Source organism: Hippoglossus stenolepis, chromosome 21, assembly GCF_022539355.2.
Source record: "Hippoglossus stenolepis isolate QCI-W04-F060 chromosome 21, HSTE1.2, whole genome shotgun sequence".
Taxonomy (NCBI): Eukaryota; Metazoa; Chordata; class Actinopteri; order Pleuronectiformes; family Pleuronectidae; genus Hippoglossus; species Hippoglossus stenolepis.
The window spans coordinates 15,777,093-15,802,294 of NC_061503.1; the positions used below are offsets into that span (position 1 = coordinate 15,777,093).

General features: G+C 43.3%; 1 protein-coding gene and 1 long non-coding RNA gene across 3 annotated transcripts; one reads left to right on the forward strand and one right to left on the reverse strand.

The window, feature by feature from the left end:
- Positions 1–2,478: 2,478 nt before the first annotated feature.
- erbb2 (erb-b2 receptor tyrosine kinase 2) lies at positions 2,479–24,339 on the forward strand. 2 transcript variants are annotated; one of them, XM_035145083.2, is made up of 27 exons: positions 2,479–2,779; positions 9,023–9,174; positions 9,267–9,447; positions 9,658–9,798; positions 10,184–10,249; positions 10,347–10,462; positions 10,569–10,710; positions 10,984–11,112; positions 11,673–11,814; positions 12,040–12,113; positions 12,232–12,322; positions 12,936–13,138; positions 13,379–13,508; positions 14,022–14,112; positions 14,329–14,483; positions 14,575–14,625; positions 15,832–15,970; positions 16,101–16,223; positions 16,328–16,426; positions 16,514–16,699; positions 17,147–17,302; positions 17,385–17,460; positions 17,646–17,792; positions 18,119–18,216; positions 18,399–18,590; positions 18,762–19,155; positions 19,330–24,339. In XM_035145083.2, the coding sequence occupies exons 1-27, from the start codon at positions 2,707–2,709 to the stop codon at positions 19,671–19,673; spliced, it is 3,891 nt and encodes a 1,296-aa protein (XP_035000974.1). In that variant the 5' UTR covers positions 2,479–2,706; the 3' UTR covers positions 19,674–24,339. The 2 variants fall into 2 exon arrangements, with proteins under 2 accessions (XP_035000974.1, XP_035000975.1); XM_035145084.2 differs by having other exon boundaries at positions 2,480–2,779; positions 18,765–19,155.
- Positions 4,287–8,164, reverse strand: LOC118100227. Its single transcript, XR_004694420.1, has 2 exons — positions 8,082–8,164; positions 4,287–5,130 (listed from the first exon to the last, which is right to left on the reverse strand). It is a non-coding gene; the product is annotated as an uncharacterized LOC118100227 (long non-coding RNA).
- Positions 24,340–25,202: the final 863 nt, after the last annotated feature.

Consider the following 25,202-nt stretch of genomic DNA (forward strand, 5'->3'; position numbering starts at 1 on the left):
GTAAAATGGGATGATTGATAGCTGAGACTGAATTGTGATTGGTCGGTCGACTACCAAATGCACAAGATGGCAGCTTTTATATCCAGGGTAGTTTTGCTGAATTTCTGGATAGTGGGAGGAAGTGGAAACATATCATCCATCTTTATATTCAGTCTATGTTATAAACTCATTGTTGTGACAGTAGCTGATAAGGTTCAGTGTGTACGATTTAGGTGAAAGGGATCTAGTGGCAGAAATTGAATATAAAATAATCCTAGAGATGTTTTCACTGTGTTTCATCTAAATTGAACAAGTTGTTTATTTCTTTACCTTAGAATGGACCCTTTATATTTAAATACTTTATCTTTACATCAGGAGCGTGTCCTCTCTACAGAGGACACCATGTTTCTTACAGTAGCCCAGACTGGACAAACTAACACCTTTTGAGTTTTTATGACAACTGAAGGCTACCACAGGTTCTCTATCATGTTTTAAAGGGAAGGGTGAGGTGAGGGGTATTCAGCTGCAACATGCAACTTCACCACTAGATGTCACTAAATTCTACACACTGAACCTTTAAATAACACTGTAAAAACAACAATTTACTCCAGAGTGAATGAAGTGAATCATTCCTCTCTTTTTCCACAGCCATCTGAAAGTCCTACTGACCTTGTGCCAGAATTAAACACACAGATTCTTTGTCATTATGTCACTAATATCCCAAGGTCTGTATTTGTTATGCCTGTTAAGTCAAACTGTCAAAAACACATTTATTCAGTATGTGTAGTCGTTGTCCTTGGGCTCTATGAGTTTTACACAGTATCACCAACCTCCTCACTTTTCTACCCCTGAAGCCCCCAAACTAATATAATTTATTTATTCTTCCCAAACAATAAAAGCTAAGTTTTTGAAACCATTCTCTCGTGTTTTTATGGGTTCAACTATTTCTTAAGAATTCAATACACTTGGTTTAATTAATTTTACTGATATTTACAAATGAGTAAATCGCACACCCAGTATACTGAACACGCTCCGTCCCCTGAAGGCCACAGTGGCAATCAACTGGGCTTATTATTGTGGGAATCAAACATTTAAACACCAGCAGAACCACTAACCCTCGCCTGGGACTCGTGTTCTGTCTGGCTCAGTGAGTCACTTTTTGTTGTTTCCTGATAGCTCTGTGCACCACGTTGGACTCTGACCCTCGGCTGCCGTGGGTGGGGAGACTGGATAGATTGGGATGAATGGACGTTATTCTTCCTCCTTTAACTCCTGATTTGTGATCGCGAAGTGAAGGGCATGAGAAAACAAGAAGATGCTCTGCAAACTCGCCTGGCATGGAAATTTCCCTTTATAAAAATCAACGAAGCACAAAAACCCATTGGTAAAGAGAGTAGAACTGAAAAATCCATAATTAAGTTTTATTGTAAAAAGGGACTCTGAGGGAAGTTAGATGAATTCTGGGTGTGAGGTGAGTGTTGAATAGATGAACAAACTATGGCACTCAATAGAGAACATACCTCCACCAACTGTCCTAAGTATGTCTAAATATGTAAATACAAGTCTTAGACAAGTCTTGAACTGCGTTGTGCATGTGTGAAAGATAAAGTCCGTTCCCAATCCTCCTGACTTTACCCGCAGGTCATGTCTGAAAAGGACTCAGACGATCCCCTGTTGTGTTCTCACATCGACTTCTATGGACTTTATACCAGAAGTCCAGGAGAGGAAAGTGCACTTGTTGCAGAGGTTCAGCTCAGCTGCAGATTAAATGAAACTAGTTGCAGACTCAGTTCAACTCTGCAGATTAAATTAAAGTAGTTGTAGACTAAATTCAGATCTGCAGGTTAAATGAAAGTATAGTTGCAGGTTCAGCTCAGCTGCAGATTAAGTGAAACTAGTTGCAGACTCAACTCAATTCTGCAGATTAAATTAAACTAGTTGCAGAGGTTCAGATCTGCAGATTAAGTGAAACTAGTTGCAGACTCAACTCAATTCTGTAGATTAAATGAAACTAGTTGCAGACTCAACTCAATTCTGTAGATTAAATGAAACTAGTTGCAGACTCAACTCAATTCTGTAGATTAAATGAAACTAGTTGCAGACTCAAAATCAATTCTGTAGATTAAATGAAACTAGTTGCAGACTCAACTCAATTCTGTAGATTAAATGAAACTAGTTGCAGATTCAACTCAATTCTGTAGATTAAATTAAACTAGTTGCAGGCTAAATTCAGATCTGCAGGTTAAAGTAAACTAGTTGCAGAGGTTCAGATCTGCAGATTAAGTGAAACTAGTTGCAGACTCAACTCAATTCTGTAGATTAAATGAAACTAGTTGCAGAGGTTCAGTTCTGTAGATTAAATGAAACTAGTTGCAGAGGTTCAGTTCTGCAGATTAAATGAAAGTAGTTGCAGAGGTTCAGTTCTGCAGGTTAAATGAAAGTAGTGGCAGGCTGTGCAGATGAAGCAGTCTGAAGTGAGGGCGGACTCGACCTGCCACTCCCCGCTCAGGCCTTCACGGGAGCGCGCCCCTCGTCCGCTGTCACGCTTTACTACCACCAGGCACAGGGAGGAAGTCCGTGAGTCTGGGAGACGAAGAGCTGCGACGCACCGAGCTGGAAACTACTTCCAAACTTAACCTGGGGACTAAAGAGAAGCCGCAGCACAGCGGCTCCTCGTCGGGGACCTCCAGCGGCGGAACATGGACTAGAGGCGGCGTGTCGGGGCAGATGGAGGCGGTGAGAAGTTTGGTGTTTGTCGGGGCCGTGCTGCTCGGAGCGACGGGCGCGCTGGGCAGAGAAGGTGGGTAACTTCCATGGCTCCTCTCGCTCTTTCACAGGAAAACACACGCGGCACTTATCCGGGAATATGACACAATAATAACATGTGAGCTGCGTATGTGTGGGGGGGGGGATATCTGCGGTCGAGCCGGGGGCCCGAAGGAGGCTGATATTTCTGGCCGCGGGACCGCATTCCTCCGCGGGTCCGCTGCCCTCGCTCCCCCGCTCCCATGCAGACAGTCCCCGCGGCGGCCGGAGGAGAAAGATCCCACCTGTCACCCAGAAGCTTCTGGAGCTTCACTGTCACACTGTCACACAACTGCCCAGAAACAGGAGAGACATGCGGGGGGGAGCTGCCTCTCAGCTGCAGGACAGACACACACACACACACACATGAAGCTGGATCTTCTGAGCTCGTCAACAAAAACAAACCAACAACAACCACAGAGCAGTGATTGTTCGACAAGGATCATGACGATGTCAATTATTCCCTTCTGGCCCCAAAGGGGACATTGTCTCACAGAGGGGCCACTTGTCACACTTGGAGCTGGAGAGGCTGCCAGGGAAACTGGAGCTAAACTGAAAGTGCAACAAGTGCATATTTACTGGCTTGGCCCAGAAATCATAATAATAATAAAAAGAACGGGTTTATTATACAAGTGTTGATAATACTTTAATAATGATAACAAACTTTATTTTGTAGAGCACCTTTTCACAACAAAGTTAGAAAGGTGCTTTACAAGTTAGAAATAAAAAATGCAACGAAGGCAAATCACTTCAGAACATAGATACACAAATAAAAAAATGTTACGATGAGAAAAGAGTAAACACAAGATAGAATAAAACAGTATAAAATGATTAAAAGTGTCTTTTAAGAGACATTTAAAAGAGCCGAAGATTTGATCAAATATTAAATTGTGTGATCTTATTTACTTATCTACTCTCTATTTATACACATTTTCAGTCCACACTACAAATAGTTTGATGTAGAACATATTTTCACAACTGATTACGTGTAAAAGTCATTTTAAAGCAAACATGTGAAACGTTTGATGGTTGCAGCTTCTCCAACGTGAGGATTTGCTGCATTTTCTTACTCCTGTTTTATAATAAATGTAAACATATAATAGTATAACATAGTTCATAAAGAAGAGTTTAAAACCACAACCGTCACTCAGGAGCAAAATACATCTATAAAATCTTTGAACTGAAAAGAAATATTAATGATCTTGATATAATATCGTTCAGCCCAAGTTGCAGCTTCTCAAATATGAGTATTTGCTGCTTTTTATTACTCCATTACATTACAATAAATGTAATATTTAAAGATTTGGACTGGATAGTCAAGGAAAACTCCATCAGTGTTGGTTGTAGCCCCAGTTAATACTCGTACTGGGTGCACTGGCTTCTGTATTGATACAAATCTATTAGGTGGAATATCAATAAACCCACTCAGATGTTTTTAAAAGCCTTTTTATGGCGAAAGCTGACGGCAAAAATATTGACATGAACAACACAGAGAATTCCTCTTTCCATTCAGTCTTTATTGACATGCACTTGACAGTTTAGTGTATTTAAAATGCAGTTGTTAACATCGTAAAACCTGCAAGAGAAAGGAGACAAGGGATTTTTTAAAAGTGTAATAACATGAGATACCACCAGGCTTTAGTTTGGCAATCAATCTCCATCAGGGAATATTGAACTCAAGATCTGTTTACTAATAAACCGACGAGACGTAGTGCAGTGAAGCTCCCGTGGTTGTAATTAGCTGCAGCGTCCAACACACACACAACCACACACACACAAAGCCAACAGTCACAGGTGAAGTGAGTTCCCAAATACATCTGCATTGTTAGTGGGAACAGGTCGGTGCACTTTCCTCCACAGTGTTGATCTGTGGTGCATCAGTTCTGTGTGAGCGCTCTGATTGGTCGTTATACCACGAGTTAAACAACACGCGGACAAATCTCAACAGTCCTACTTTTGGTGACAAGGAACTGTTATGTCAGTGACACGAACACACACACACTTGTGGCCAACAAGTGTATGACTCCAAAGGTCAGTGTTTGTGTTGCTGTTCCTTCCTTTTGTGGTTGGAATATTATTTTAGCAACCTGCCCCTGTGTATTTGTGGTGTCCGCAGAGTTCATGTCCTTTGTCACACTCCAGTTCACCCATTGAGTTGAACCCACGGTGAAGTGATTAAAGCTCTACTGAATCGGCCTCGGTGCCAGGTTAACTCAGCCAGCCGTGAGTCACAGTCTCGCCTCCGTGTTAGTGATCTAACTCTCTGGGCTGAGGAAGGGGCCAGTGGGACTCCACCAGCTTCAGAGGAGACATTCAACACTTCCTTGTGTCTCCTCCGACACAAATCTGTCGAAGAAATCACAGTTTTAATTTCCTCGTTATAGGAACAAACTATTTATTTTGCTGATCTTGTTTTGTTTTTAGATTTCATTTAATTGCGACGTACTTGGTTTGGACGTCCGACACATTTTTCATTTGTGTAAAATATCAATTTGGAATAATAATTTGTTATATAAGTGTAAAAGATCGTAGGTTATTCACCACAAAAAGTTACTAATGATCCTTAAATAAATCAATAAAAACCAATGCAAGTGATGAAATGGTTCATCAAAGGGACATTTCTGCTTAACTTTAGTGCTAAAATGAAAAAACAACATTTTAACATTTAATACACTTGCTATCACTGTAGAGTTCAATGTACCAGTGTTTTTAGTTCTTCCATCACATCTCTGCTTCTTTTCACCTCGTTTTGAAATGTGAAATGAATCATTTTATGAACTCATCTGCACTTTCTGTGCACGGCTGCTTTTCGAACTGCAGCAGACTAAGAAAGCAGGAGAGCTGTGACGTGTAAGTTGTTGTCGTCTGTTCATCACAGTGTGACAGAGTGAGCAGTTCACGTCTGCAGTCCCAGAACAACACAGATCCTGTTCCGCCTGTCTGTTGAGCAATACCTGTTTTCTTTTACTCAGCCGTACAGTGGAAGAGAAGAAAGAATGTGTTCGGGGAGGTTGGGAGAATTTTGAAGTTTATGCAAGACTCACTGCGAGGATTAGCGCTGCATTAGAATCAGGACTGACGTGTGGAATCTGAGAGCTAATAAACTGAGAGAGTGTCCTGTTGGATCTGCTTCTTCTATTTGTGCTGAGATTTGAGGGGATCTGATCCATTAGAGGAGAGCAGAGGCCGGAGGATCTTATTGACTGTTGTGGTGTGTTGCTCTGCAGACTTTCCCACCACGCTTCTAGTTTCACTCCTGCACCAGCATCCCTGCCATCATGTTTGTTACCGTGCTCTCACTGGTAAACAGACATGCACACACTCCCTCTGCTCACTGGCACGCTGCCACACACACACAGGTGTGGCGTCAAGCTGGCTTCTAGTTTTTCGGTCGCTCTTGAGTAGCACACTAGGTACAGGAGGTCACAGTCGCCTTACCGTCAACACATCCTTTCCTCGACTGATCAAGATCAAATCAGTTACTGTTCATTCTTAGACGTTACAGTCTGTGATGATGAAAACAAGTCGTGTCTCCAACATCATAAACAGGGAGCAAAGGGCTTAAAGCAGTTAACTTGAAGACAAACAATCAGGGGAGGGAAAGTGCAAAGAGGAGGCCGTGCTTTCAATTCATTTCTTTTCTTTATATGCTCGATTAATCCTGCCATCTTTTTAAATGCGGGGGTTACTTATTACAGCTCTAGTTTCCAAACCAGCTGATATTGAAGAAATCCCTCCTAACCACCTGCAAGGAATCATGATTCACTTGTCCTGCAGCTCCACAGTACATTGTAAATCACCCAGTTAGTCAACAGTGGCACTCCTTCCCAGAGCGAGCAGCTAGGAGTTCCCTGCCTCTAACACTGACGTGTGTCGAAACAGAGTCTGAACAATCCACTTTCTGTTCAGTTACTTCATCAGCTGATATTGACCAGACGAGCTGCATGCTAACTAGATGCATCACGAAAGCCAGAAGGTGTTGCAATCGAATGTTAAACTACTGTTCCAGAGAAGAGTTGGAAGTAAAGCAAGAGTACAGTGTCTCTCTAAAATGGTTTGATAAAGAATGACAGAGGAACTTAAGCAGCCCCCAACCACCTCTCTGAAACTGTAATCGAACGATCTGTGGCTGACAACTTCTGTAACTCTCTGCCTTATTTGACATTTTAATTTCAGCCGGTGTGTGTGTGTGTGTGTGTGTGTGTGTGTGTGTGTGTGTGTGTGTGTGTGTGTGTGTGTGTGTGTGTGTGTGTGTGTGTGTGTGTGTGTGTGTGTGTGTGTGTGTGACACACACACCTCGTCTCATGACCTGGCGGGTCAGGGGCATCATCATGTCTCTGGACAAGACACTGAACTAGAGCTTGGTTCCTCTTGGCCCCTCTCCTCGCTCACCGGTGGAAAAACGTACACGTGTGTCATCGTTGAGATATGCGAAGACACGCATTCCTGTGAAATGACATTTTGCAGAGCCCAAAAAAAGAGTTGGGCAACAATTCACAGACTGAGGGAAACTGACAGAATGGGTGAATAAAGGGGGAATGTTGAGATAACTTGGCTCTCAACCAGGAAATAAAACAATGTGAGGGCAGGGACAGTGACACGACGGCAGAGTAAGTGATAAAAGAGAGAGAGTATTTTAGGCCGTGGGGATGGAGGGGTGGGCAGCTCCTCACAAGGCCAAACACACACAAAGACACACACACAGAGAGACACACACACTGCCGTTGCTGAGAGACTTTTGGAGAGCAAACAATAAGGGAATTAGAGGAGAGGAAGCTGAGAACTGGCTTTACACACACTTTTAGAAATGGAAAATCTACTCTGTTGTGCTTTCTGTTACGGCACATTTACCTAATGTGCCGTAACGTGTGTGTGTGTGTGTGTGTGTGTGTGTGTGTGTGTGTGGTTTGTTCGTTCGATTTTCAGGAAGCCGGCTTCTGTTTGGGTTGCGATATTCTGTCTTAGTAAAAAAATTATTTCGAGGATTAAAATCCTGCCTTCCCACTTGGCTTCGCATGTAAAACAGTTTTCCATGATGACATCGCAGAAGGAGGCCGTGATTAGTCATTTGATTTGATATTTGACACAAGCTGCAACGACGGGGTGTGTATTTTTGGCAGCGAGCGCAGCATTAATCACAGAGCCATTTGCTGCAGTAGCTCACTGTCAGATTTTAATGCAGATCTTATTTACACTTTATGACCCAATAACGCAAGGGGGTCTTAAATGACTGGAGTTCTGCAATCACCAGGAAACTTAGCACAGGACGGACACTCGCATACTTGACAAGAACGCACCTGAGGTTCAGTGTATCGTGAATATCCCCTTCCTCCACTTCCTGTTCCCCGGGTGATGTATGTTTTCGTCTTCTCCGAAAGGAGATAACACAGGAAGGAGAGGGGGCGGGGGGGGTTTCAATCGGGAGACGTGGGGGTTGACTATTGACTGTGGGAAGGAAGCCAGAGGAAGTCATTTATAACCTCAGCAGAGGAGGGACCATCCACTATGTGACTGCCTGCTAAAGCATGGGAGCTATGTGTCTGCGAGAGAGCCCCCGGTGAATTGTAACGCTGTGTGACCCTGAGAGTAATTCTGTGTGTGACCCACTGTGGGGAATCTGTGCTCTCTGCTGCCAGTGGAAAATATATCATACGTACCAAGAGACAGACAGAGGCAGTGCATGTGGTTTGCATTTCATAAGAACACATTCAAGGCCGCTTGTAAACTGTCACAAAATATGTAGAGTCCAAATCTTTACAGTCATTTGGCCTCTTCAAGCTCCTTTACAGGCCAAAACCCAAAGATATTTATTTTCCGTCAATTTGAAATGGAGAAAAACAGCAAACTAGGAGGGCGCTCAGAGATCACATTACTCTGCTGAGCTGTAACGGCCCCATCTCGCCATTACAGAATAAAAAATGTTCCTCCCGCAGTTGTGCTCGGGCTGTTGTCCATAAAGTCGTTACTGTTCACTGCGCGTAGTAACCGGTTCAGTCGTTTTTTGCGCAATCCCGCTAACACACAAAAACATAACCTCTTCAAATCCATCCATCCATTTGTTTTCTGCTGCTTATCTGGGATCAGGTCATGGTCCGGAACAGTAGATTAGCTGTTCCTCTCCCAGCAACATTGTTAGTTGATCCAAAAACACCCCTGGACAGACCTTTTTAAATTAGACTGTATTGACACATGGATGTGTGTGCACTTATATGTAGTTGGGGTCATGTGTGTGTTGCAGTATGCCTGGGTACAGATATGAAGCTGACCCTGCCCTCGAGCCTGGAAAACCACTACGAGACCCTGAGGCTGCTCTACACTGACTGCAAGGTCGTCCACGGCAACCTGGAGATTACACACCTTCATGGGAAACCCGACCTCTCCTTCCTGCAGGTATATTGTTGTTCTTGATGGTGCTTTTACTCAATCTACCTCTTTCTGCTACATCACTTGATCCTTTTTGTCTCCTCGCCTCTCTTCTTCAGGGGATCGTGGAGGTGCAGGGTTATGTACTCGTAGCCCACGTGTCGGTGGATCTGGTGCCTCTGGACAACCTGCGGATCATCCGAGGCAGCCAGAAGTACAACTCCAGCTACACCTTGGCCGTGCTGGATAACACTCTGAACGGACAGGGGCTCCGGACACTGCGGCTTCGTAGCCTCACAGGTCAGATAATAAGATAGTAGAGCTTAGAGTTGAAACAACAGTGTGACCTGAGTGGACTGGGACTGTGTGTATATTTGGTTCTTAGAATAAATTCAGCTTCATTTCAGGGAAATTAAACATCAACAAAAACACAGTTAATTGGAAGATTTGTAGGGTGAGGAAGAGGAGGAGGAGGAGGAGGAGTTTTCTCATGTTTTGTCTCCCCTGCAGAGATCCTGTTGGGCAGTGTGTACATCTGGGGGAACCCTCAGCTGTGCTTCCCAGACCCCCAGCACATCATTTGGAGGGACACCTTGGACAAGCAGACCATTCACAGCAGGCAGCACCGACTGCAGGCTCGAGCCTCTGAATGTGAGCAGACAATTGACAGATTGAAATTATGAACATCTCACAGGGTACTGCAGGAAGAGCATCTATCTACCGTGCTACAGTAAATAAATAAATAAATGACAAAACAACAGCACGCAGGGGGAACCTCAGAGTTGTAATGACAGTTATTCTGTAGATTGTAATCATGGATAAAGTTCTGATAACTTTGTTAAACCTCTTACTGCCCAATACCTGTTTTATGGCTAAATACTGGGCATGTTGCTGAGATTAAGCACATCAGGGCTTTGGGCTCAATGGTAATGAAGTATTTCTGATTCTAAGTATTCCCCTTCGTTTTGTATTTTCTGGTTAAATTGTGTGATAAGTGCTTCACCCTCCTTATTTGTTTTTATTTCTCCTGGTGCAGGTCCAGATTGTTCCTCGGAATGTGGGAAAAGCTGCTGGGGAGAAACTGCGCAGGACTGCCAAGCCTGTGAGTTAAAACAAAGTGCACAGCATGAACGTGACGCTGTTTGGTTTTACATTGGAAGAATCACAGCAGTGAAAACCTTTCCCTTTTTTATTCAAAGTGACTCGTATCAATTGTGCGTCTGGCTGTCAGCGGTGCAAAGGTCCTCTGCCCAACGACTGCTGTCACATGCAGTGTGCTGCTGGATGCACAGGACCCAAAGACTCAGACTGCCTGGTAGAACACACACACTTCTACACACACATACACACGAGCATTATGTGATGTCACAGTCCTTTGTCCTTTCTGGAGTAACGTGTTCCCTGGCTCCTCCTCCCTCCAGGCGTGCAGGCACTTAAACGACAGCGGTGTGTGTAGGAGGAACTGTCCTGCACCTACGATCTACGACCCCATCTCCTATCACTCCAAACCCAACCCAAACAGAAAGTTCAACTTTGGAGCCACCTGCATCAAGACGTGTCCTTGTGAGAATTTCTCTTGAAAACACAGTAAACACGGTGCTCTTCTCGTGGCCACTGTGCAGATGATGATTAAGTGTTTCTTGTGGGGAATCTTGGTGATAACAGACGCTTTGATTCTTTTTTGTGATCATTCTCAAGATTTACACAAACTTCACTCTAGGAATAAACATTTTTTTATTATCGAAGTCCTGCTTCTGCAAGACCTCAGGCTACCAGCTTCACATTGAATCATCTATGATTTCATTTTTTCCCCCTCCTTTGTCTCCCTGTCTCTAGATAACTACCTGGCTATGGATGTGGCCTGTACTTTGAATTGTCCCAAAGCCAACCAGGAAGTTATCATCACCCATCCTAATGGAAGCGAGACGCAGAAGTGTGAATTGTGTGAAGGAGACTGTCCCAAAGGTACAATTCATCCAGGAGAACTGTTTGATATTGTGCGGCTCTGATGATGTAATAGATTATTTCTGACTGATGTCCAGATGCATCACGCGCTGACGATGGTGCAAAGTGAACTAACCTGTTCCTGCATAACCTTGTTGTGACTCGGGCTGATCTCATGAACAAGGATTGGTAGATTTAGATAACTTAGATCATTTATGTATAGTAGGAAGTGCAACATTTCTTTTTTTACTCCAGTTCTACACTTGAGGGATTGCTGGATTTTATCTAGTGGAGTTAAATAATGTGATTTAAAGAATAACACGATTAATTGGTGGAAATCTTTTTTTATTTTTATTTTTTTTAGATAAGGCATTTCCTCTACTTGTCAAAATAGCTTGAGGCCCCAGGCTGGACTCTTTGTTTCACTTGTTTTTGGTTTCATTAAACACAGCTTGTATTTCATTCTATGCTGATAATGTCCTGGTTTATATGGACGTATGCTGGTCCTGTCATTTTGGGACACTCAGCTCAGATTATTATCTGGATTTATGATTCATGTGTTACCCTGGTGTGTTTTGCAGCGTGTTATGGCCTGGGTACGGACAACCAAGGCGTCATGGACAACCACGGCATTACCATGGTAACATCGTCTAATGTGGAGGAGTTCAACAAGTGCAAGAAGATCTTTGGCAGTCTTGCCTTCTTCTCTCAGAGCTTTGCACGGTAAGAGACACATCGGCCAAATATCAAACTTTTGTACATTTTGAGCTCAGAAAGATAGAATCACCAGCATAGAGCCACATCTCCCCTTTGCAGTGACATTCATGTCACTGCATGTCACTTTTATGGACATAAAATGGAGTAAAAAACATCAAAGTATAGAATATATTAGTACAACATTCAAATCCAATGAAAGTTTTACTCAAGTTTTATATTGTCATTGTCCAGGGACCCTGAGACCAACACGTCAGGTGTGACTCTGGAGCAGTTGAGCTCCTTCAAGCAACTGGAGGAGATAACAGGTACCGGACAGAGTTTAAAGTGTTTCAATGTATTTAAACACTACATAGATGTTATACCCAGTGTACTACATCTCTTCTGTTGGAGTGTTTAGTATCTTTGTCTGATTTTGTTGTGCAGGTTACTTGTACATTGAAGCTTGGCCAGAGGAGTGGACTGACCTGAGTGTGTTTGAGAACCTGAAGGTGATCCGAGGCAGGATGCTCTACAAGTAAGACTTTTAAACTGCCCCCCTCACACGTGTGTCCTAATGCTCACCCTTCTTTCTCTTATTAACCCCCCGTCCTGTCCAATTAGAAAAATATATATGTTTATATACTCCTCATACAAGACTGGAGTGGGTTTCATTGTTATTTTAGCTTCCTGCAAGATAATGCTTGTGTGAAGGAAGACAGACGTTGAATAGAAAAACATGTTTTTATTAGTCAATGCAGAGTTTCTGTTTCTCTCTGTGTTCTTTCAGGGTTGATGTTCATCAACCGACTCTGTGTCTGAGCTGTGTGTTTGGTTCCAGTTTGTTCACTTTCAATGTCATAAAGGCTAATTATTACCCAGCACTGTTGATTTAACCTGCAGCTCACATCTACCAGGAATAACGAGCATGCTCAAAACTAGGCCGTAGTTTAAAGTGTACGATCTGAAACTGTGAGACAGTAAGGTCTGATTTTATAAGCTGGTATTTGGTTGGCTAACCCTAACCCAAAATGTCTTTTATTTGCTTTCCTCTTCATTTTTCCAGTTGTGTCCAAGATTCAGTCTTTTCTGCTCCTGGTCCTTTTTGATTTGAAATAACCCAACACTGCCTCTAATCCTCTTTTTTTTAGGGGAGTGTTTTCACTTGCCATCCAAAATCTGCACATCCAGTCTCTTGGGTTGCGTTCACTACGCAGCGTCAGTGGAGGTTTGGTGCTGTTGAACAACAATTCCAAGCTGTGCTACACCAATTCACTGCCCTGGGGGACTCTCCTGCATCCCACCCAGGGACCCCAACGCATCCTCAGCCTCAACCAGGACGCCACTGTCTGCGGTACGTAACACCAGAAACAACAATCACTCCCAATTGTTGTTCCAATAGAAATCCAGCAAGAACAACAGAGAAAATACTTTTCTGGGCTTTTTATTTTAAGTAACCTAGGTACAAATTCACAATTTTCACTGTTACAAGGAACTTACTCGTAACACATTGTGTCCATTCAAGTGTTAATGCTGTAAAGGAGCCAGTAAGAAATACCATGTGCATCATGCTCTGCTGTGTCTGTGTTTTCAGAGGCAGAGGGACACATTTGTCACCCGCTGTGCAAAGGGGGCTGTTGGGGTCCGGGCCCCGGCCAGTGTGTGTCCTGTAAAGCTTTCCAACGTGGCACTGAGTGTGTAGAGCAGTGTGACATCTATCAGGGGTAAGAAAGTGTGTACGTGCGTTTGTTTTCTGAGGGTGTGGCTGCACTACGTCGATAAAAACACGGCTGATAATGTTCCATGGAACAGAGTCATAATCCTCAAACAAGTTCTCCGGTAAATAACCTAAATTTAGCAACAGATTGGCTGATAGTGAAGAGGTGAATGAGTTCATATGGGTGGTTGACAGTAATCTCAATAAATCAATGTGAAAGCTTTTAGCTCAGATTGTGCCCTAAAGCAACTGTACATCATTGACGAAGCGAATACATGTGATGATAATATTGGGGACAAGATGGCACAGATTTAAAGTTCATATACACAAAGGACGAAAGTTTCTAGTAATGATCCACACACAAAATCGTAAACCTGATTAAATATTGCACGTTAGTTCAACCTCTTCTTAAATATATAAGATAAGAAGAACCTTTCTCAACACATATTCCCTCCTGACACTGTCGGATGCATTAAGATTATAACTCTGTCGGGTTAAATCCCCTCTGTGCTTGTTGCAGGGACACACGTGAATACGCAGACGGATCTTTGTGCGTTGTCTGTCACACAGAGTGTCGCCCTCTGAACGGCTCCGCCTCCTGTCATGGACCGGTGAGATATGTCTCAGTGTGATTATGGTGGATTTCATTTCTAAATATGATCTGAAAGAGGCCTCATCTAAACAGCCAGCTGCATGTCAGAAGTTACCCCCCCCCACTTCAAGCCTAATCCAAATGTGTTGAGTCATAAAGTAACGTAACCTCTGTGAACACTGGTTGACTCAATATATTAAAATATTTTCTACAATATTTCTCTCCGTGCGTTCAGGGTGCAGATCATTGCACAGAGTGTGAAAACGCGCAGGACGGTGAGTTTTGTGTGGACCACTGTCCCAGCGGCGTGAAGGAGGATCAGCAAACTGTGTGGAAGTACAGCAATGCGTCCGGACACTGTCTTCCCTGCAGCACCAACTGCTCGCTGTCGTGAGTGGACGCACATCGCAGAGGCAGAGCTGTAAGAACCCGCTGCACGCACAATGAGAACAATCTCACACCTAATTTTTCTCTGTTTCAGCTGCACGGTGACGGACGACAGAGGCTGCCCCGTCGACAACAGGGTGACAGGGTGAGAGACCATTACCATCACTGACAAAGGTCAAGGCCGCTGTGACCTAACAAATCAAATGTTTTTGCCTTGTGAACACAATATCTGAAGAGCCCCTGGAGGGAATTCTGCCAAATTTGCTACAAATGTTCAGCTGAATTCAAGGATTAATTGATTTGAATTTGCTGGTTGAATGTCAAAGGCCAAGGTCACAAACATACAAAACACATTTTTTGGTCCTGTGAATGCAACAGGACAGAGACACCTTGAGGAAATTTCTTCCAATTTGGTACAAACATTCACTTGAACTCGAAGATGAACAGATTTTGGAGGTAAAGGTTGTTGTGATATCATAAAACCCTTTTTTGCCTTGCGAACATGTTATCTAAAGAATGCCTCAAGAGAATCCTTTCAAATTTGGCACAAATGTTCACTTAGACCAGTGGTTCTCAAACTTTTTCTGTCATGCCCCACTTTGGAGCTAGAATATTTTTCATGCCCCACCCACTCCCCTGCCCCAACAAAATGGGCCAAGTTTAACATGTGTATTTACATAACATACACATGAACATTAAATTCACATTACTTTCAGGAATTTCTGATGTGCAAATAAAAAACCTTTTTCAAACAACTTTTTGTGACATTTGTCGCTTTTTTCAGAAAATAGTGCAACAACTTTGCTTAAATTCAACTTAATTTTAGTACTTTTGGTGACATTTATCACTACATTCCTCCATCAGTCTGTACTTTTTCAAAAATAGAGAAAAAATATATTCAATTATAATCACTTTGTTACAAAGATGATAAAGCTCAACCAAAAAGAACACATGCATGTGACTGGGGTGTAATGTTTCTAAGTGTCTTCTTAATTTGTTGGGTCTCATAGAGTTTTCAGACCTAAAAGACACACTGGTCTCTCCTCATGTCCTCCTTCATTCACTGTGAACCCAAGAGCAAGACAGGCTTCATCCTACTTTCTTTTCAACTTGGTTTTTGAAGAGCTGCTGTTAAAGAGATGCGGACGTCAAAATATTAGTTCGGCTATAACATTAGTTCCGCCTCACATTTCCCCCTCCCGGTCGCGCGCCCCACCTGTTATGCCTCCGCCACACAGTTTGAGAATCACTGATTTAGACACACAGATTATTTGATGCTGGAACAGTTTAAACAGGTTTAAACAGGATTTGCTCACTGGTGAGCTGTGTTGACCTGTTTCTCTCTGTTTAGACCCGGTACGACCATCGCGGCTGCAGTGGGTGGGGTGGTGCTCTTCTTCATCTTGCTGGCTCTGCTGGTTTTCTACCTGAGGAGGCACAAGAAGCTGAAGAAGAAGGAGACCATGAGGAGGATCCTGCAAGAATATGAGGTGTGCATGGGTCACCAATATGGATGATTTAAGTTATGTTTTAGTTTTTTAGACGTGTAGCAGCTTCAATGGGAATTACTTAAGTGTTCGTACTGAAGGAATCTGTTGTCTGCTTTCTCCACGTGCACAGCTGGTAGAGCCTCTGACACCCAGTGGTGCGTCACCCAATCAGGCTCAGATGCGTATCCTAAAGGAGACGGAGTTGAAGAAACTCAGGGTGCTGGGTGCAGGGGCCTTTGGTACCGTTTACAAGGTCTGGGATCCAGTTCTTCCGCAGAATCCACAAAACTCACTGATGCACACGTATACAGCCTTAGTTGTTATTCATATTTCATGAGGTTTTGATAACTGTTTCAGGGAGTGTGGGCTCCTGACGGGGAGAACGTGAAAATACCAGTGGCTATTAAGGTATTACGAGAGAACACCTCGCCAAAAGCCAATAAAGAGATCCTTGATGTAAGTATAACCCAGATACACATGTAAACACTTACACATAAATACAGTTCACAACCACCTCAACACCCGTCGTCTGTGTTCTCCCAGGAAGCTTATGTGATGGCGGGGGTGGCCAGCCCTTATGTGTGCCGTCTTCTGGGAATCTGTTTGACCTCCACCGTGCAGCTGGTCACTCAGCTGATGCCATATGGCTGCCTGCTCGACTACGTCAGGGAGAACAAGGACCACATCTGCTCCCAGTTCCTCCTCAACTGGTGTGTGCAGATCGCCAAGGTACGTGAGCATGAAACACTTGACCCCTTTAACAAACATTATTGCAATAAGAACTACCTAAATCTTAAAGAAAAATGTATTTGACGTGTATTTTGACTTTTTAGTTTTGTCCATGTCCCATCCGCTAACAAGGAGGAGGTGGGATTTATAAACTATACTGCTACCAGCCACCAGGGGGCAATGGAGACGCTTTGGCTTCACATTTTAGGAGCCGTCATGTCGTCCATCTTTACATACAGTCTTTAGTTTAGATGCACAGAGTCGTATTAGGGCTTATAATATTACAACTAGAAGTTTATTTATATTTAGTACAACCCAAGTGTCTGAATGTTGTTGATTGTGTCTGTCACCTTATCTTTCTTTTTTAAATTTGATGTGGTATCAGTTTGTATATTTGTGGACACGTGGATTTGCGGGTGATGGATCTGTGTGCGTGTGTGTGTGTAGGGCATGAGTTACCTGGAGGAGGTCCGGCTGGTCCACAGAGATCTGGCCGCCCGCAACGTTCTCGTGAAAAACCCAAACCACGTGAAGATCACAGACTTCGGCCTCGCCCGCCTGCTCGACATAGACGAGACCGAGTATCACGCCGAGGGAGGGAAGGTAAGACCACGACTGTGTCTGTAAGAGCATCAACATAGAGGCTCGATTTATTGTTTAAGAACTGGTGTATCTTTGTTTTAAGGTGCCAATTAAATGGATGGCTCTGGAGTCTATTCTGCACAGGAGGTTCACTCATCAGAGCGACGTCTGGAGCTACGGTCAGTGACCCACTTGTTTTTTAGTCTTTGTGCAGATTTTATTACTTTCTTTTGGAGAATAATGCAATAAAATATTCCTTTTTTGCAAGTTTTCATGAAGTGAATCAGTAAATTATAATTTTTTTCGAGTGTTAGCTAACGTTCTGGTGTGTGTCTTATTTTGGACTTGGATCTTTCCTGCTCAGGAGTGACCGTTTGGGAGCTGATGACGTTTGGAGCCAAACCGTACGACATGATCCCAGCGAGGGAAATCCCAGATGTGTTGGAGGGAGGACAACGACTTCCCCAGCCGCCCATCTGCACCATCAACGTCTACATGATCATGGTCAAATGTGAGTGGTTGTTGATAGATTCAGTTTGTGTCTCAGTGTTCTAAGCAATTCAATAATTTACTGGTCTGGTAAATATGCAAACAGCACATGAACATGTTCTTTTCATGTTGTAGAACATTTTCTGTTTGGTCAAAGCAGAGGAGTCAATGTTCCTGAACCGTCAAGTTGAACTTTGTAGGATAAAAACATTGGAAATAATAAAAAAAAAAGAGATTTCCATGCTCTCTGAACCGACTTGCTTCATAATGGATAATTTGATACACCAGAGCCAATAGTAGTGGTAGTTTAAACACTACTTTAATGACGTTGTGATGTTTGAACGGCAGGTTGGATGATCGATGCGGAGAGCAGACCGAAGTTCAAAAATCTGGTGAATGATTTCAGCGTCATGGCCAGAGACCCTCCTCGTTATGTCGTCATTCAGGTACGTGTGTTTCACGCTGCAAATGTTTCACTCCTGTGTGTCTTGTTTTTCTGATGTAATGCACATGTCCAGCGTATCTCGATGTCAGTTGAAATCTTCTGTCACTGTGTTGGGTTGGGAAAAAGAGGAAATATACATGTCCAGATTTGATGCTGTTTTTACATCCACGTTGTTTCTTGCAGAACGATGAGCAGATGAGCATGTCCTGCCCTGTGGACAGCCAGTTCTTCCGGACGCTCATGGAGGAGGAAGGGAACAACATAAGGGAGCTGCTGGATGCTGAGGAGTATCTGGTGCCTCAGCCGAACCTCTTCCCCAGGATCCCAGGAGACGGGGTTCAGTCCAACGGGCCGTCCAGACACCAGTCACACAGGGTGAGTGGTGGACGACAGGGACTGAGTTTGTGTTACCCCGTCCCAACACATATGGTTGTTGCTTCTTTTCCCCTGATTACAGACACGTGCAGGGTGAAAAAATCACGAGGCCTCTCACCGCTACTGTGTCTGTTTTTCATCCATCATGAATCTTCCGTCTTTTCTCACCAGCAGAGCAGAGATCAGGGATTAGACATTGATCCGTCCATCACAGGCGGCCCTCGGAGCATGTACTCCTCCCTGACCACTCTCGGCCGCAGCCAGTACCCCACCCTACCATTAGGGGCCAACAACTCCAACGGCATTTGGACTCCTCAGTACCCGACGCTGGCTCGCAGCCCCTCGGCCGGTAGCCAGTCTGACTCTGTCTTCCTTGACGGGGGGCCTGACGACCCCTCGCTGCCCCCGGCCAGCCCTGGACGCTACTGCAAAGACCCCACGTACCCCGGCGGCAGCCAAGGCGAGCTGGAGACAGATGGGCCGAACGGCTTTCATCATCCTCATCAGTTTCATCACTCGCTGCCCAGACGTAATCATGGAATCAATCATAATCAAACTGTGCCAGGTGAGCGGCTGATTCCTCCCACAAGTAATACAGTGGAAACTGCTTATAGTGATCACGTTTGTCCCCTGGGCCAAGATGATCGCTATAAGCGGTTGATTACTATAAACGATTTGCCTAGCTTCTGTATGATTGAGTCCCTGAACTGAAAATCTATTTCTCCCATTGTCTGACCAGAGTACGTCAACCAGGAGGTTCTGGATTTCAGACCGGGAATCCCAGATCGTGCCACCACGCTGCCTCGTAAAGGCTCCAGAGCAGAGCGACGCCTCCCCAACGGCCTGAACTCCGGTCACAGCGTGGAAAACCCAGGATACTTGGTCCCTCCAAGCTGCGGGTCCTCAACCTCTCCGGCCTTTGACAACCCGTACTATCTGGACCTTGTGGCCAAAGCCAACGCTGTAGCAGGGGCAGGGGATGGGGCAGGAGGAATGCCCAGGCATGTGAATGGGTTTGTGACCTCCACAGCAGAGAATCCAGAGTATCTGGGACTAGCAGACACCTGGAGCGGACATACTTGAAGAGAGGGAACAGAAGTAATGCAATGAACTCAAGAGGAGTCAGATTAAGTTCTACTGAGGTAACAGATGAGTGAGAGAAAGGGAAGATGGATGCGTGTTTGTGTGTGAGACGTTAGGAAAGAGCACATGGAGCTGAATCCTCTGAAGATCCAAGCCAGGTGAGGATATTTGGCAAATCAACACTGTGTGGAATTAATCTGGTGTCCGCGGCATCATTTGTATTACTGTCTTCCTCTCAGCAATCTGTTGAGTGTCAAAAAGAAGTTTACTTGGCCTCTGTAAATAACCCAGTACTGGAGAAGCAGAAGAGTTCACTGGTGGAGACCCATCATGGTACGAGAAGAGTCTGATCATCACACAATCCAATGTGACTGGATTCACTAATGCTCATTTCCTTTTCTTTTTTTTTTAAAACATTAATTTTCTTCTAACTTCTTTGTGGTTGTTTCTACACGTGGAGCATTTTTTAAAAAATATTTCCCATGTTTCCCTCCCGTGTCCTGATTTGCTCCAGTCCAGCTAAACGGGGCAAAAAACATATAGAAGACTTTGACAACTGAGCCATGGTGTGCACTCAGGATTGCGTTTAGTATTCTGGTCACTTTCTCCCGGACCTGATGGGGGTCTTCAGTACACTCAAAGCCATTTTGTTTTGGCCGGAGAAGGCCCTGCAGCCCATCTGGCCAGTAGATATGCTCCCAGAAAGAAAGGCTTCCTGTATGCAGAAGACAGAGGCATTGTGCTGCACTGATGTATGTGGTTGTTAGTGTCTGTGGCTGCAGCTTCTTTGTGGTACGGCAGATGAGATATGAGGTACTTGCTGAATTTTAAACCGCACAGATCTCAGTAAATTCTTGTTTTTGTTGTGAAAACACAGTGAACAAGTAGTTAGGGTCGCGGAAACCTTTCAGGGATTGACGGTTTTGCCAAGTATTAGGGAGAATTATTTGCATTTTAATGATGCATTATGCAGGGACATGTACTTCATGTGTGCCCCCGCCCCTAGATTGTGTTATCACAATGAGCTTTTTTAGTTTCAGAGGCCGTTCACTGTGCAAGAATTCATATGAGCTGTTGTTAAATATTCCACAAGAAATGAAGAATTTCTTTCTGTTTGTCACCGAGGCAGCGCTTTTCCACAAATCACCAGCTACTCATTGAAGTTACTTCCTTAAGGTTCGTTGTGGCGTGTGAGAGAATAAGTGCGTTCAATGAGTAACCAGTTGTTTCAAGCTACACTAGGTACTTTTTATACCGTAGAATAAAAGCTTCATTATCATTTTGATGGTACACAAACTTATGACCGGTAGAATGGCGTCGTCTGTTATCGCCACAGTGCCCCCTGGAGGCCTGGAACTGCACCAACAACCAGAGCTAGCAGCTAGCTATAAGATACAACCGGCATTGTCAGTGTGGACACAACTTTACTGGCACCGAAGAAACCGAGGAGAATATTAGATCATATTTCACTCTTTGGCCAAAAGTTGCAGGACAGATGTTGTTGTTGTCGTCGGACAAGTATTTGAGTCAAATCTCTCCGTGGTCAGTCAACATGGTTCCTTGGATTCTTCACCTTCAGCTTGTCAACAAATGCACGTGTGTACAGCCGTGTTCACTGGGGGGGCTCAGGCCACAACTCGTATTTACGAATTACGCATTCCAACCTGTAGGGGGAGCCATAGTGTAGCCGAGCGTTGATTTTTGCATTGAGCCGCTTTAATAAACGCTTTAAACATCGCCAAGGTGTTAAACAAACGCCTGTCAAATGTTTGTTATTGCTCCCCGACTCCTCCAGCTGCCTTCGTTCTCCCACTGGCCTTCCTCTCTGTATCCTCGTGGAAAGCGCTGCCTCGTAAACAAACACGTGTTGTCGTTCTGCTGTTTGTCTATTTGTGCACTGGACACTGGAGCTCAATGTGATTCTGAGGAGACAAAAATGTCTCCCTGCTCGATTTGAATAATCAGTGCATGGCTCAAATTCCACTCAGCGAGAGCACACTGGCGTCCCAGTTAATAATCAACAGCATTTTTTTGAAGACTTTTTTTTAATGTTAACTAGCGTTGGGCTGGGGGAGGTCAACCCGAGTCAATAGAGCCATTGTGTGACACCCCCCACACCCCCCCATGTCCTCGCTGGAAAGTCAGTGCTCTCCCAAGTCACACGTCCCAGCGACTGGTGTTGTCGCAGCTTTGAAAAGAGAGAAGTCGAGTTTTTATTTCTGCAGAGGTTTGAGACCCGGCAGCAGAATGTGCTTCAGTGTTCGGGGCTTTTTTTTATCTCGACATAAATTTCCTCGCATCTTGTCGTTCACTAAACGAAACCGCAGCTCATCCTCCAGCTGCCACCAGCTACTACTGAGATTCAGCGTTGTTCTTTAAGGAGGAACTTCTCTTCCCTGAGATGTGTGATTTCTCAGAGGTCGTCCACACAATGAACAGAGTGTGTCCAGAGTGGGAGGTCTGAGGCGGATCCACATCGTCCTCCACCGTCACTCTCACTCCTTAAGTCTTTGGCAAAACTTGCTTTTTATTTTCATGTTCTCTTACGGGTTTTGAAGAGTTTTGTTCCAGGATAAAATATCAAAAAAAATATACCTAATCTTAGATAATTAAGAATAACCTCTTTTTTTAAATAAAAACATAAGACTTTACATCCGTACCTGCAACTATTGTATACTAACAATGAATTGATTGAATTATTTTTGAGTGATAAGATTCATATTACAGTTTTTCATGTCTTTTATTATTATTATGAATATACACTACAGTGTTTTGGAATGAGACCCTTCCTGTGTTATTGCTGACAGTTGAAGACCTCGTGTCTTTTAAGAGAAAAGCAGATTTTACACTGATTCTGTGGTATTTTATAAAAAAAGTTTTAAAAACACTAATGAATGTATAAGTTTCTCTGCATCTAGAGGAGTGTGTTGAACTTAAATCATAATTTAAAGACCCAGTAGCGCCAGTAAAATCTTCAATTTCCTCTAAAACATCCAAGTGTTTTTGAGGAAGGAGAATTCACCTCTGCTGGAAAAAACCCAGGTTTTCACAGGGTGGTAACATCAGCTCGCAGATGTTCTCTATCTCACTTGGAAATGATGAGACCACGACACACAGCTTGAAAGCTGCCACAGTTAGTGTGTGTGTGTGTGTGTGTGTGTGTGTGTGTGTGTGTGTGTGTGTGTGTGTGTGTGTGTGTGTGTGTGTGTGTGTGTGTGTGTGTGTGTGTGTGTGTGTGTGTGTGTGTGTGTGTGTGTGTGTGTGTGTGTTTACACTGTAGTGTCACTTTTGTATGAATTGTTCATTTTAGAGGTCGTCTGCACATCGTTAAGGAAACTCATCGGTTCGCCTTTATACTGTTTGTTAGTTGCTGTTGTTCTTTTACTGATATGACCTCTGCCACAGTTGTTATGTTCTTACCCTGTTTGTCTGTGTGTTAACTTTAGTCCTGGACCCAGATCAGAGGGTGGATTTAGGAATTTTAGGATTTCTTTTTCAACATTGTTGTTGATTTCTCAGAGAATAATTCGTGGATCATGATAAAAAAATAAAAGATCAAGTTAAAGGGATTCATATTTATGAGTGGGAAAAATCTGTGGTTTCATAAGGGGACTGTTGGGCCTCGGTGGAGGTGTGTGCTCTATTGTGTGCTATTCTAGATTCAATATACTGGCACTCAGTAGAGCGTGTAACTCTGCCAAGGTCCAATAGTCCCCTTAAATTCAATCAAGCTGCCACCAGATTGCACACACTCGTAGATATCCGTGCGGGAAATATATAATAAAAGACTCCCTAACTTGCAATAAAAGAAATTTCTGGATCTGCCCCTTTGTCCGGATCTGTGCCAAACTTTAATGAGTTCTTCCTTGACCCATACGGCATCCTTCCACCAGGGGGAAATGGGTTCAGTGGTTTCTGTGTAATCCAGTAATTAAAAAGCATAACCTCCTTGGTACAGAGCCTGAGGACCCGGTGGTTTTTCAGAAACCTTTTCAGTTTCCCTGTTGAACTCATCAGCTTTTTTGATTAGAATTATCTAAATATCCCAAAAGGTCCACGGATGTTTGGTGCTGTTAAATTGTGTCACCGTGATACAAGGAAGGAGGAAACATGAACTGAATGAAAGCGGACAAAGGTTGTCGTCATAAATTTGTTAACAATCTACGTTAAGTGTGTCGATGGGTCTCAACTCTCGTGTTTTTATCCACAGAGGAAGAAAGAACCAGTTTAAAGAACAGGAGTGTGCTGAAGGTTTTAAATAAAATGAAATATCTCTAACTTACATTTTGAAGAAAACTTTTATCTTTTTTTACCTTTCATGTGAATATTGTTTTTTTTAAAAAAATCTTTCGCAGTTCGTGTGATTGTGACAGGACATGAATAATAACTGTTTTATTGGGAGTTTAATAACGCATCCTTTCCTACTCGTTTGGTCAGTAAGTCCCATCGTGTAAATGTGTATCATATGAATTCAGTGTATATATCAATAAAAACAATCACTCTGGTAGCTAATTTGATTAAATCCTTTGAACATTGTGACCAGTTGCTCTAATGTGCAGGGGGTAAATACATAAGAAAATATTTTATGAAGAAATGGTCGTTTTTTTATATGGAATCGTTTGCAGACATTGTGTGTTTTCAAAAGCATATAAAACATTTAAACCTCCCACGTGTTCTGATGCTGGATTTTCTTTGTGCAGTCGTCATTTTCTAACTTTTATATAAACTGAAATTAAACCCTGAGATCTACACAGAGACATTATTTTGATATTACGCGTATGATGAGCTAGAAAATGTGAAAACTCAGACTTGAGTCAATGAAAGTTACTGTAAACAACAATCCTGCCACCTAGTGATGAAGATGCAAACTACATATGCTACATCTCACCATATGTGTCCATCTTTTATCTATGCTGCTTATCCAGTGTATCCCAAGGCCAATATATAGAAACAACCATAAAGATACATACATACATACATACATAGCAGTTCCCTACAGTGTGATTAGCTTGGTTCCTACTGAGTAAAGCAACTTTATTATTCATTGTACGTTTAATTTTGTAGCACAACTATTCATTCATGACTTCGATATGAACATTAGGCAAACAGGTCACGAGGCAAACATGCAGAGTCTTGAGGATACAGATCAAAGTATAAAGGAGAGCTACATTAGAACTTTTCTTTTAAAAGTACTTTTTCATCACAGCAAAATACAAATATTCATGCAAAAATACAACACACACGTTGTTAAAGGAAATGAGAAACAACATATAAGAATAAAATAACAGGAAACCCATAAAAACATATCGCAATTGGACAAAAAGCATGAACTTCTACCTCAGCCTGAATTGGCAGGAAGGAGAGAGATAAGTTAGGTTTTCCTGCAGCATCCACACCTGAAACGCTCCAGTTTCCCAATGTTATGCAGGTAGAGAAGAGGCATGACAATAGATCCCAGACTGGAAGTCATGGTGGCCGGAATAGCGATGACACACATTAAGAATTTTTTGTCGCTGATGAGAGAAATGC